The 14,925-nt window shown below is 38.6% G+C and overlaps 1 protein-coding gene across 8 annotated transcripts in view; it reads right to left on the reverse strand.

Moving 5' to 3' along the window:
* The window catches only part of LOC114151824 (PH and SEC7 domain-containing protein 1-like), a 90,097-nt gene that overhangs the window by 17,503 nt on the left and 57,669 nt on the right, over positions 1 to 14,925 (reverse strand). For all 8 annotated transcript variants that reach the window (XM_028029270.1, XM_028029269.1, XM_028029268.1 and 5 more), the window contains one exon: positions 14,756 to 14,845. In XM_028029270.1, the coding sequence (XP_027885071.1) occupies positions 14,756 to 14,845 (90 nt within the window). The remainder of the gene's footprint in view (positions 1 to 14,755; positions 14,846 to 14,925) is intronic.

The raw sequence follows: 14,925 nt of genomic DNA on the forward strand, positions 1-14,925 counted from the left end.
CTTATGAGCTGCTCATCACCTCCTGGTTCAGCCTTTAGCTTTGACACTCTTCCGGACTCCACACTGGGGGAGAAATTAAAGTAACCATGTCGGGTTTAGGAGCCGCTGCTGGTTCTCGATGCTATTAGCCTTTTGAGAATAATTTTACCCTATCATGACTTTTAGTCAAATGAAACAGGATTCATCGCAGGGTTTGACTCCAAGCGTTTTGCTTTGAAACTGGGCCTAATCAGAGACTGATCCAGAGAATGATGAATATTAATGCTCACCCAGGGTAGCTCATTACAGACTCAGCTCTGTTTCATCGTCTTTGCTGTAAAATCGCAGCTCTGCGGCCCACTTCACAGAATCAGGGAAGAGATTCCCAGCATTCCAGAAAACTAAACTAAACTCCTCCCAACATCAAATCTTGTTGATGGTAAACCAGTAACATACTAGCACTTGTTATGCACAGCTCTGGAAACTTATATACTTTAAAAGATCAGATGTGTTTCTGATTTTAATAAAGATCGTTTGGCTTTGGAGGAGAGTAGGTACGTCTCTTTGCCTGGGGTTAGCTTCTGCAGAGTTTCTGAAGATTATTTTAGTTAGAGTTATTACAATATTGTGCTTCAATGTGTTTCAATGGAATCGGAGAATGCAGGTATAAAAAACAACATCAAACATGTTTTCTCAATGTCTGACAATAGAGTCAAACTGAACTTTTCCTGTTTTAAGTGAGCTGGGTTTACAAAAATCCCAGCCACCATCTATAGCCACTTGTCCTTGCAAGGTCATTGGGGGGCTGGCGCCTATTTCCAGCAGTCACTGTGCAAAAGGCGGGGTAAAACCTGAACAGATCGCCTGTCCATCACTGAGCAATAAAACACACGGTGCAGAGAACCAGCATGAACACTCAACATCCAGAACATCCTTCTTCCTGCAAAGCAACAGACGCTACCAACAGCATCATTGTGCCAACATTGGTTTGCTTCACCAAAGCAATTTCTTCATAACGTTATTCAGATACTGTCTGTATTAACAAAGACTCACCTCAGCATTCTGAATGCTTGGAGTCACTCAGATAGCATTTAGCTTTTACTCACAGATAGTAAGTTAATCCTTCAATATAGAAAAAATTAAACAAGGTAATAAAATGTCCAAGTAATATACTTGTGTGTTGTCTGTTCCAATTCACAACAAACCATAACAAACAACAAGACCTGCCGGGACTTTAAGTCCCACAACATGTGGTTAAGTTTCTAATGTTAAGATCAATGTAACATGCTTTTAGGTGACAATACCACACAGGTAGAAAACAGTATAATAACAGCTATATTGATAAAAGGTTAACAATTAACACATATTGATGCATCAGTCAATGCATCAACACTCTGATAAAACTAAGACCAAAAATAAAAGTAGCCAATTTCTGACTTTAAGAAATTGCTACTGTTGTTAATCTACAGATCATAACTCCAGTCATCAAGGACCATAGGTTTTCTGTTGCTTTGCTTAAAACACTCCTGAATAATTAAATGGGACATTAACAGATGAAGCAGGAACACAACAGCCTTCATAACAATAAGATCCGATTGAGGTAGTTCATGTTCACTGATGACTTACCATTGAGCAACAGTGACAAAGAACCTGAGTACAATCTAAAATAACCATCGATGTCACATTGACTTATACATTTGGGCTGAAAGGAAAGACTTGTAGATGTATTAACATAGATTTAGCCATGATTGGTGAGAACAGATCGACACTACCCATGTGATAAATCAAATCCAAGATCATTGGTTCTTATCGATACTTACAGACAAAATGTTGTGACCTTTTGTGCTTTGGTTTAATTAGGCCCGTCACAATAACTAATGTTTCTAGACAATAAATTGTCCCAAAAGTTATTGCGATAAACGATGATATTGTTGTTTTTGAGACAATTTGCCAGTAATGTAATGATAACAATAGCATCATAATGCAAGAACACATTCTCGAATATCAATAAACTTTAAATTCTAATGAACATTTAAAACTGGAACCAGAAGACATTTTAAATACCCACAATAAATCAACAAAGCAACAGAAATAACTAATAAAATAAATTATGAAGTCTCTGGAAACAAAATTACACTTAAAAAAAAAAGGTTTAGTTGATCCCAAAACTCCAGTCTGAAGACTTTTTGGTAGAAAGAGAGAAACAATAAATCATGAAATTGGAAATGATTGAGTTTGTTTTAACTTATCATGCAATTAATTGATTTACTGATTATTGCGACAGGCTTAGGCTTAATTTAGGAATTGAATTGTCATCTTGAAAATTTGCTCTTTTTTGGTAAATGTTAACACAACTTTGTCCTGAATGGTTATTACCTATGAATGTTTTATGACAGTTTAAATTACACCGATACATAAATATATATGCCTATAATAAGAATAACCTCTACTGTCTTACCTTTCAGTTCTCAACAGAACAAAAGCAACAATTTTATAACTATGAAGGACTGAAAAAGCGGATTAAAGGAAGTTTATAACAACCATAGCTTTGTTAAAGATCCAGTTGCGGCTCTCTAGCATTAGCGTGATTTACATGCTCAGCACCCAGAAGGAATGATAGAATTTGGGCAAAACCTGATACACAAGCAGACCAGTGACATGCAAGGAGAAGATTTTAGACGCAGGTTTGTCACCGGGGGGCACAGAGGGAAGAAACGACGTGATCAGGCACTTTTGGGACCGTCAGTCCGTCAAAGATCATCAAACTGTCAGAAACAAATGATTCCTTGCAGACACATTAGACACCAGTACCAGAACTAGATGGAGCCTGCATGAAGCCAGGTGGTGGTATTATATTATATATAATGTAGTATTATAGTATGAATGCATTGCAAACAAAATCACTGGTCTGCAGGTGCAGCTCATTTAGATAACACAAAAGAAGTTTAAAAATGCATCTTTGGCTTTCATGACTGAGATCTGTTAAAGAATCATTGATCAATTTCCCACCAAAAATCTCCCAGATTTCATTGTGAAAGTAAAGAAATAAATTGCAATTACGTGGATTAATAAATAAATGCATCCATAATTATTTATAAATACCAAATTATTTATTCAATACTGGTTATATAATTGAGTAACAAAGTGTGAACTTTATTAATTTGACATCTAAGTCATTCTATTTCAAAATAAAATACAATTGGTCCTGTATTTATTTCAGGGAAGTCGTTAAATAGATCCTTGCATCTGATTGGTTAACAGGAAAACTACTTCAGACCAATTAGCTTGACTAAAGCAGCGTTATTCCTAACATCTAAGATAAAATACATTCATGATGTACATGAGACAAATAATTAAACAGTGATATATAGTTGTTATATATGCATTTTGTATTCATGACAAATTTAATATGTTTCTATGTATATTTATCCAATTATAAAGACATTTTTATAATAATCTTTTCATCATGTATTTATTAAATTGTGGCAAATTTGCATCTCCATAGAACTTTCTCAATGTGGTTATCTTATGAGAATGCAATTTAATTTCTAATTAAGCCTCATGGTTTTGGGGTTGAGTTGGACAATTAAAATTACAAATAAAAATTCAGTTTAATTAGAATTTTATAGTGTTGTTGGGAGGACAAGCTCTCATAATGACAGAAACCTCATTACCGGGGTTTATTTCATTAAGACGTTTCCCTGAGGTTTAACATGTTCATTATGCAGAAACACTTCTTTGTCAGTTTCTATCTTGTTTATGATGCCAAATCTACAGTATTTTCACCCATGTCCGAATATCTTTAATTTCAACAATACATCCACAGAAGCAGCTGAATGTGTCTATTCAACGATTCACCCTGAATAACTTTACTTATGCAACATGCAAAGGAAAAACACAATCCGCTGTCACTGTGAGACCTGAGGTTTCAGAGACAACGCAGTGAAAAGTTCAGTAGACAAAGGTGAAAAATAAACCAGTAAAACTCCACTGGTTTTGCGAGTCTGAGACCAGGAAGGATCCGTATCACCTTTCCCTGCTTGCTGTATCAACACCATCAAATGGCAACAAATGAGAGACATGTGCAGTAGTTTTCCTTTGTGGGGTGGAAAAAAAAGCTTTTTCCAGTTAAATATGAATTGTAGAGGTACATCGTAATAATTAATTATGGTCAAAAAGTTCATTAACTTCCATAATTCACCTCACTCAAAAACTCTTATATAGACCAATTTCACACAGTCACATATTTTATATGTCTATTTATGGTCATTCTAAACAACTATGGCTTTCAACTAATGAAAATCTAAAACTGGATTCATCAGAAACTTTAAATAAGACATGAGACCAATTTAAAAAGTTGTTTAAAACAGAAGGTTTTTTCTTTATGGACGACACAATCATGTAGAAGACTGCTGACTGATTGATGTTCGGCAGACACTTTCCAAAAAAATATTAAGTCACAAAGGACATAGCTAAAGAACCTGCTTGTTCACAATCGAAAGTTTAGTAGAAGGAAAAAGTGTGGCAGCAATTCCAGAGTCTTAAGGAATAGCATAGAGGCACAAAATCGAAGTTATCTGAGATTCAATGTAAAGTTTCCACTTTGAGCCACTGAGTTTATTTTCTCTTTCAGGTAAGTCACATTTGATATTTGACACTTGACACATTTGACTGGTTCAGGAGCAGCTGGATGCAAGGAATGGACCAGCTGAAGATAGCCCAGGATGCACTGAGAACATTTTTCTTTCCACTCAATTTTCCAGTACTTTGCTTTCATCCAACATTCAGTGAAAATCCAGGATTTTCAGCAAAACACGCCAGTGGCTCACCCTTCAAAGATCAAATCAGCAGACTCCTCCACGATTACAGAAACAATAGCGTAACATTTTTCAATTTATATATATATTTTTAATGGGTGTCATTTCAAAATACAAAACTTTGGGCTTTCTTCAGCTGTAAGTCAAATTTGTTCAAATAAACAAAAGTTAATCTTTGAAATACATCACTCCATTTCCTGAATGTATAATATCAAAGTTAACTTTTTGTCGGATGAAATTACTCAACATTCGAAATCACAGAGACGCCCCTGAATGCACCACTCTACAGTCAGGACAGTTTTCAGTACCTTTCTCCTCTTCCTGGCCTGTGGGTGGTTCTGCCCGTCCTGAGCTTTGCCCAGCAGGTCTGGAAACACGAGAGGTTTGAGGGAGCGTGAGCGTGGCGTTCTGGGATAGCGAAACGGGTCCATCATCCGGAAGTCCCTTCCGTAGCGCACGGTGCAAAGGGAGCGTGAGCGTAGGCGCCCCGCCGAGTGCAAGCTGTTAACACCAATCATGATCACAGATTACGCACCAAAGAGTGTCCAAGGATCACTGGAGGCTGGAAGCAAACTCTTGTGATTCAGTCTGTGTTTGTCCCACAGAAAGCTTTAAGAAAGTGTAAAAGATGCGAGTGGAGATGATCACAGACGATGGCAGAGGCTTCAGAGGGATGCAACGCATCACCAAGCTGCTGCTGAACAGACCTCGCTATCAGCAGGGATCAAACCGCAAGAGTGTCATCTCTGGATGTCTGCACTCGGCAGGCAACGCAGGGGGTGCACACCTGATGCTGAATTATGGATGAGACACCCATGTATTATACATCCTCTGAGTGGGCGAGACCTGGCTTCTCGCAGCTGAGAACCAGTCACAACTTTTCCCTTGTTTACTGAAGCAAAACGGGGAATAAAATCAAAGTGGTGGATAAAAGCACGTCTTCACGTCGTCTCCACAGGAAACAGGACAAACACAGTGCATGCACTCCCAAAGAGAAATGAAGCTAGCACTCTCACAGATGGCAGGGGTGTGAACGGACAGCCAGCATGAAACAGATGGGTGTGAAATGCGGAAATGAAAAGCCCAAAAATATACCATGCGATGCTACGGAGCTTTTTGTGCCCATTTAAATGTAAAAGAGACTGAAAAAGGGGGTCACAGAGAGGGTGGGAGGGACGGACGGTCACCCTCGGACTTCAGAGCCGGAATTCCAAAGAGTGCCCAGGATTTCGTCACAAGCCCACGGATACAAACAGAATAAATGTAGGAAAAATAAATTGTCCTTAAAGCTGAGCGGGAGAAGCAATCCTTCCTGTTGCTCCCACCGTAAAATGGATCCCCCCCATGGATCCGACTCTCGGATTATCTGCCTCACTTCTTCCTCCTGCTCTCTATCCACGAGTGCAGGTCCACTGACATCCTTTCATCCTCTTCGGTCTCATTTCATCTCATCACACATTCGGTGGAGGTGTCTGAAGGAAAAGGCGCCGTTATCTCTCATCCCCTTTCTCGTCTTTGTTGCTTATAATAATAATTTAAAAAATCCCTTTTAATCCAGTTTGTCTTTTTCCCCCCCTTGTTTCCTTGGCACTACTGCTGTTAAGGAGACGGAGGAGGAGGAAAAGATGAGGAGGAGGATGAGAGGGAAGGAGAGCTGGTTGCCTGAGTCGCAGAGAGAAAAAAGAAGCTGATAGGGAGAGTGCTCTCTTTCTGCCTCCCTCCCTTTGGCTTCATCAATGCGCACCTCCCTCTGTCCCTCCCTCCCGCTCTCAGTCACCGCCAGTGAATCACTGCCTCTCAAACAGACTCCATACAGAAGCTTTTCTAAATCTTACTTTATAAGGAAATTAATATGTGGCTGTGTTTATGAGGTGGCGAGAGCCTGACAAAACAAATAAAAACACTATTTAGAAAATCATTTTTAACTTAAACTTAACAACTAAAATACTTGAAAACAAAATGGCATTTCTGATTCGATTAGATAGCTAATTTGCAATTTTAATAAACTGTTTAAGAAACGGTTTCGCTGTTTTTACTGATAAGCAAAAACTAGCATTACATCTTTAAAAATCTCACACAAAGCCTGAGTAAATTTTTACTTTTAAAAATACTAATCGCTTCTTATTGCTTGTTATCAAGCTGTTTTGTCAGTCCAAGTCAAGCTAACTGGTAAACTGTATCCTGCTAACAAGAAACCAGATGTCTATAAAGTTATAAAGTTATACAGCTATTCAGATTCAAGCACAACTTCAATGTCTAGTTTAATACAGCCTATAGCAAGACTCAGTCTTGGTGAAAGTCAATCTAACTTAACAGTCTCTAAAACTCAATTTACTCAGAGTGAAGATGACGACTAATAATGCTAAGCTAACCAAAGTAAATTTAAAAATTCATAATTAAAAGGAAAAAACCTCAAGAATGCTAACAACTACAATCAAAAACTGTTTGCTACTTAAACTAAACATTACACAAGAAATTCCACTAAGTGTGACAATGTTCAGGGTTCAAGCTTGAGGTTATTCCCAGTTTTACTAAAAGCTACTCATGTCAAGCTAAAGATTAATGTCAAGCCAACAGCTCAATAGAGTCACGTTAAAAGTTTTTGAGTCAAATAAGGGTTAAGCTTAAGCTAATCTCTAAGTCATGCTATGCTAACCGAAGTAAAGTTAAATCCTTTAAAACAATTCAAACATGATCACACTGACTCAAAACTCATGCTGAGCAACGTTTCTTAAACACAACTTAAGATGAAATAGGCTGCGTTCACACTGCAGTCTGCAGTGACCCAATTCAGATTTTGCTGTGGCCGTTATGCGACCTGAAAGTGTCCCGCATGCGCAGTAGAGGGCGCAATAGCGTCAGCGTTCTCAGCGTTCTTCCAACCGCCACAAAAAGAAGAAGTGCTCGATGTTTGCAGAAGTAAACATAGATGCTAACGGTGGAGCATAGCATACACATCTGAAGTTGTTGTCCGACCGGAGCCAGCACCTTTAACACCCTTAACAATTTAATCCTCATTATAGTCCGTCGTGGTTGTTGTTTTTATTCCTGCTTGCACGTATCAGGACGCAGAATAGTGACGTTTGTCGAATGTCAGTGACGTTCAGCTTGTATGAATGCGACCTGGCCGTTAGGCCACATTTGAATCGGATACCCAAGCGGCCTGAGTCGCATTAGAAAAGAATCCGACCTGTGCTGTTCAGACTGTCATGAAAAGATCAGATACAGGTCGCATTACGTAAAAAAAAATCGGAATTGGGTCACTTCAGGCTGCAGTGTCACTTGGAGTAAAATTAAAAACTGTTCATAGTTAAACAAAAAAACCCTACATAGGCTAATGTTAACAGTGACCGAGATTCATGCTAACAGCTAATTTCCACCAAAAAGGTTCCATGGCCTGGCCACAGAGAACCAGTTCTAATCTGACTTTAAATGCTAATATTGGATTTAAAAAGTTGACATTGCTGCTATATTAACTCCACATGAGAACTTAGGCTAATAGTGGAATAGTTCACACTCACCTCGGTTAAAATTGCTCACAATCACAACAAAATTTTAAAGACAATGTGAAGCAAATTTCACAGATCCTGGAAATGTACCACACACATTGTATTAGCATTTAAATACATTAACTTTACAATTTAACGATTTAGCATTAAAACCGTATCAACAGGGTTAACTGGTAAAATATCTAAATCAACTTTAAGCATTTCATTCAGTCTAATGTCTTTTTGGGAGGCAAAGCACTTGTGATTTTACCATAATTATGAACCTAATATTGGGATAATGAGGTCATAATATTAAATACTTTCAGGGATACATATCTTTATGTATCTTCCTACTGTTTCAGTCTGGTTGCTAAATTTAAAATAATTACTTCCCACTGTGATTGTCTCCTCTGGCGTGCACAACAAGTTCCTAAAAAAGAAAAAGGATCCTTTCAGGACCAACATCTGTCTTCCTACATCAGGGTTGCATTTTGGCGAGGAGGAAACCAAAAGGAACATTATTGACCCAGGGGAGCAGATCTCACCTTTGACAGATATGTCCAAACAACCTGCAGCTAGACACAGACCCAGTTGCAGGTGGAGGCGTAACATGTCCTAAATGTCCTGTACCAAGACCCAAACCCAAGCAGAGAACTATATTCGTAATAAATGTAAGCTAAACATACAGAAGGATACCCTTATGAGCTCCAGCTAAGTAACCCTAGCAAAGGAGATTTCACAGAATCGGCTCTGTGAGATAGACATGAACACAGTAAGTCAAAACAGATGTTAGTAAAAAAAAAAAAAAAAATACCTGGCAACATCCTATCAAGGTTTTCTGCATCTAATTAAAGTGGAGAAGATCTCAGTTGCATAAAAACACAGATCCTCTGATGTGAGCACAAGTTCTCACTGTATTATGTACGTCTACAGAATACCAATCTCAATAAGAGAATTAGAAAAGTGATACTGCCAAAACTACAAAAAAATATGTATCATATTACGCTTAAAAATAATTGTGCTTCAACGTCAATCAAGAATAAAGTATAGAAACACCTTGTTAGACATTTCGGGTGGATAAGAACCAGGAAAAAATCGGATAGCGACCAGGTTAGTTTATAAAGTCTGTTACCATGGTGATATATTCAGAGTTGATTACAAATTAATTCATTAGAAAACAAACTTTAACATAATTAATGAGCAATTTAATCTTGGGTTATAAGTTGTTAATTTTCTCCAAAGAACCTTATTTTGATAAATCTCCTCAGTCCTTTAAAATATGTGATGATAGCTTCCTCAAAATATTTTGATGAATATGGAATCAATTAAATTCTTTTTATGATAATGACTGATTTCTTACACTTAGTGTACCTGTCAATCAATATTTTACATCATTAAAGCTGCAAGGGGTGACTTTAAAAATATAAATATATTAAAACTGTCAGTATGTTCTGATAGTAGAAATAGTGATAGATAATGTCTAAACAAATCTTCTGCCTTTTTCTTGTGGTGCTACTGCCATTTGCAGAAATACACAGCCCGGTCAGAAACAACCAATCAGAGCCAGAAGGAGGGTCTTAGCTGTCCTTCTCCTGTCCAGAGAGTTCAAGCTCAAGATTGCTGGTTTGCTGCTACTGTAATAATGGCGGAGAAGCAACCTAAAGTTGAAGGAAAACCACCAAAAATTAGTTTAAAAGTATCTTGGAGGAGAATAATCACTCCAATCATATTTATTACCTTGTTTTCTCTTATTTCTCCCACATCTGATCTAAATCTGTTTCTGTCCCTTTCGGAAAGCCCCGACAGCTCGGGGAGAGGGGGACTCTGCTGACCGAAGCAGCTGTCTCCTCTTCACACTAATGGTGCTAGATTTCTATTTTTAGAGGAAAACGGCGTAAGATTTGCACCGATCAATATCTCTCTTGCTGCAGTCTTTTCCTCCCCAGGGCAGATGTTGATGTGAAAGAGGCATTTCATTTGTGCTGGAGGATAGCAGTGGCTTGATGATTGATTTGGTTTCAGTGTACTTATAGACTTTTGCTTACAGACTATAGACAGCCACCCTGGTTTACTTACAGTTGATTTCTCTGCAGAGAAATACAAAAGAACAAGAGAATCTGAAGCCTTAATACGGACTTTTTTTCCCCCAACAAGGCAGTAAATCTGAGAAAAACATGACATCATAAATCTAGTATAATATGCAAACTGTAAAACAGAGTTAGTAAAACGTCACACAGAGAGAACAAGGCAGACTGAAGAGTCTGAGTCTGGATGACCGTAAAGGGAAAGTTCTGGATTTTCAAAGGACAAACTGATGTGCTGAGACCGACTGAACCAAGGTTACTCTAACATTCAGATCTGTGCGGGTGTGTGTGTGTGTGTGTGTGTGGGTGTGTGGGTGTGTGTGTGTGTCTGACTGTTAAGCTTCTTGTCACAGTAAAAAAAAATCCTATAAATAAGAATAATGTGCTGGATGTTTAGAATCACTGCTCTGTTTTGTGGAAGGAATCACAGTGATGAGAAATAAAGTAAATACTTTCAACAGAAACAAATTTTTCTCTCAAAAAATGATTCTTCAATTGGCAGATTATTTCACTTATAAAACAAATGTGCCATTTTTTCCATCAACAGTAAATAATTATTGACTTAAAACAAGCTCCTATATCTCACTGAACAGTTACTTGTTTTGTCAAGTGTACTGAGATATTTGCATTAGAAACTAAACCAAAAATACTTGGTAAGATTTTGTGTTTTTTCAGTGCGTTTGCATAAAAATCACATTTATCTGTTTCCAGGCTTGATGTATCGCCCGGCTTGACCTTTTTGTATAAGAACAGCAGTTGTAGCCCTATATTTTTGTTAACATTTCAGACACATTTTTTCCTTTCTTTCTTCCCCCATCAGCAAAAAGAAAGTAAGTCATAAGCCTTTTCTGTCGTAATCAATGCTGCTACGCATTCGATAGCATCAATCTGGCTAATTACTGTTTGACGAGAGCGGCTCGGGGTCTGATTGAGCTGTGCTACAGTTCAACTCGAGCAGAATTTGTTCTCCTGCTCCACTGCGGGCTGGTAACCTACTTCAGAGCATCATTAGCTCCCACTTCAAGCTTTGAGCCCTGAGCAGTGCAGAGAGGAGAGAGTGAGCGGGAGTGCAAACCTATGCATCTCTAAGCTGCACAATAAAGAAAGTTTTCACTAAAGCACAAGCTCGGGCATGCAGCCAGAGCTCCAAATCCTGCAGGGAGCCGTGCTGCTGTAACTGAACAGCAGCTTTGTTTTATCATGAGGGCTGCGATGGAGGAGTGAAGGAACAGTGATGTTGAAGGAATGCTTATTTAGCAGACCGTGGCACCGGGAGAGCAAGTCCCAATCATTTCTACAACTAAAGTACACACGTCTAATGTGTAGAATGTCGTATTTAAAAATATATATTCTGGCGTTCTGGGAAACATGGATTTTAAAGTCAGCTTAAGCAATACAGAGAAATGCCAGTTCTATAAATAAACCGTAAAGCTGCAGAAACTAAATGAGTAACATTTTTCTATGAAATGCAACAAAAATTCAGTTGCTAGTCAAGATAAAGTAGGACACTCCCACACTTATCAGCACTTATAAAACAGCAAAACTACACAGGCATGTGACATCAGGTGCACATGATTAGGACATACATACTCTCATAGGTATGGCCTATTTAAAGCTCGGACTTTTATTTTGGTGAAGAAGACTTTAAGAATAGAATAGAATGTAAATATCCTTTATTGTCCCACAATGGGGATATTTCTGTTCAACAGCAGCAAACAGACTCACACAAAGATAGGATATAAAAACAGAATAAAGAGCAAAAAGAAGGATGTAGCATCTTATGGATCTTGTAAAAGATTAAAATGGGTCTAAAATAAACTGAGATTAGTCATTAAACTGCCTACAAGTGACGAACATTTAGAAATAATGCCAATAAGGTCTGGGCATCCAAGTTCACCATGAGAGCAGAGTCAAGATACTAAAAGAAGTTTCGGTAACACTTTATTTGAAGGGGTGTGCATAAGACTGACATGACACTGTCATAAACATGTCATTACACCTGTTATGACCATGAAGGAGTCTTTATGAATATTTATGACTGTTGTCATGAAGCGTCATTCGGAAAATAATGACACTTTTAATGCAAAGTTGCATTAAAAGTGCCAACTTTGCATTAAGGTATTATTATTTACCATATAATGCAAAGTTGGCACTTTTAATGGACAGAAGTTTCCCAAAAAATCTAAAATATCATCTTGCGACCTATATTATTGTCTTATTCCTGTCACTACTCTGTGCACAAGCTTAACTCTCAGGAAAAAACTGTTGCTTTGACGGAAAAACAAAGAAGCCTGGCGTTTGTAGAAGATCGTATGGATTAAAACTGGGACTTGTTCTTGGGACAAGAATAAGTGCAAGCGTGGATATCTGGTCACCAGAGCAGCGTACATCTTTATATAAACTTATATACATTTTATATAAACCGAACACAACTTTCCAGGAAGAAAAGACGAACCGTGAAGCACGGAGATTGGAGTGTCATATTTTAAGATGTGGCTGCAGGACCTGACTGTACTGCATTATTAGATTTAGGGTTCAAAACAGGACAGAGAAAAACATATGTGAATACAAACCAGGCATGAAAGGGGAAATGGGAAAGTTGGAAAATGAGTTGAGGAAATGAGGGAATCACTGACGCTGATGATGGTAGGGGAGGAAGTCATTTTGAAGCAGGAAATTATGAAGCGATAGAAAAAAAAGAGAACAGCAACAAACAAGAGAGGCTGTTTAGAAATTAAACTACGCTCGGAGAAAGAACCACGAAGGTAAATGTCAGACTGGATTAAAATAAACACGACTCCCTGACAGGAAGTTTAAGATCTGGGGATTCATTAGTCTTTGGTTTTTTTATGCAAATTCAAACAGTAATAAGTTTCTTACTGAAATAAAAAAAGATACACTTTTCAAAAAGAAAACTGTACACTATGAATTAAAATTTTAAAGGGTGTGAAATATTAGTCAAATTGAACTTTATAAACAATAAATAAGTGAAATATTTAGAAGTGGTTAATTTCTAACATATTTACTTTTATTTTAGTAAACAAATCCCAAACATTTTGATAAGAATCAACCCAAAGATCCCGGCTCTGCTCTTACTCGACATGTCCGATGTCCAGAAGAAAACTGTAGGTCAAAGGTGACTGCCAGGAGACTTCCTGTGTTGCATTCAGTTAATGCTAAAAGCAAATCAGTTAGCTGTTAACAGAAGATTCCCTTAAAAGTGACCCAGGTACCCCAAACTCCTTCTGGACCGCTCAGACGACAAAGTTTTATGCCTTTCCCAGACCCTTAAACCACTTCTGGACCAGAACCACAACTATCAGTTTTTACACATTTACTTGAATCTGATTAAATACAGAAAAGTACACCTACAAAGTTTTGCAGCATCTCTTTTCCACAAGGAAATAGCAACTGTTTCCAGAGAAACAGAGAAAGTCGCAGATAGAGACAAACTGCTACAACACAACCCAGGAGGACAAGCTGAGGAAAGAAAAAAAAAAATCTGAATGGGACAAAAGCTGAACTCACAGGGAGAGGTGAAGATAATCTGAGAAAGGTGGCAGCAAGACCGAGATTAAACTGTACTGGATCTAAGCAGCCGAGATAAGAAGCCAGCAGGAGCGAGAAGAAGTCAGACAAAGAGAGGAAAAAAACAGAGTTTGGCTCGAGGATAGAAAAGAAGGGAGTCTCACTGAGCTAGAATAAAGGAACATGTGATGATTAAAAAGACTGTTGTTTGATTTTTACAAGCCTAAATAAGAGAAGTGATGCAGGACTCCCATTGTCTCTTCCTCCATCTGCTCGCGGCCACAAGGCGGCTCTTATCTACCCTTAATAACCGGCGCAGCTTTTCATTTCAGTCCCGTCGTGGTAGCAGAAGGACGCGGCCTCGTTCTCTCCCTCATGCATTATAAATACTCCATTACAACCTGTTGGCCAGCCCTCTGTGGGCCTGTGGCATGTTGATGGACCACTGTGCAGATAATATCTACAGCATCATCATCAGGAGCCCCAAACTGATTGGGTTATGTTACCGCCGAGCGCCCGAGGCCTCTGGTTGAACCTTGTCTGCTGGGTCATAATCTGTTTAGAGCAACAAGGTCTGCGGAGGATAAAATACAGCACTGTAAAAGTCTTTCACTGGTTTTATTTGACAACCCTGGTCTTCAGATCAAACTACAATTAATCTCCTGTAGCTGAAACCAGGAAGTGGATGCCCTCTGGAGAGGCCGTAGGTGCCAGCTGGCAGTCAGCGTCGACCGAACAGGCAGTCAGCCGCACCGATCTGAGGAACAATACACTGCTGGCACACACACAGCCGCCCTGCTCTTGTCGGTGCATGCCAACATGCGTGCTCACTGTTTTTTGGACAATGAGAAGGACTTACTTTGAGCAGATCTTTGGGGAAATCCTGGCCACTGTTCAGTCCTTCAAGGTTGCCAATAAACTGTGTGCATGACATCCTCTTGCCAATGTTCTGGGGAATAAATAGATTATTTTATATTAAGAAACGCCTCATTATCGCTATCCAACACATGCTACCACACAGTACATATT

This window comes from Xiphophorus couchianus, chromosome 10, assembly GCF_001444195.1.
Source record: "Xiphophorus couchianus chromosome 10, X_couchianus-1.0, whole genome shotgun sequence".
In the NCBI taxonomy this organism is placed as follows: domain Eukaryota; kingdom Metazoa; phylum Chordata; class Actinopteri; order Cyprinodontiformes; family Poeciliidae; genus Xiphophorus; species Xiphophorus couchianus.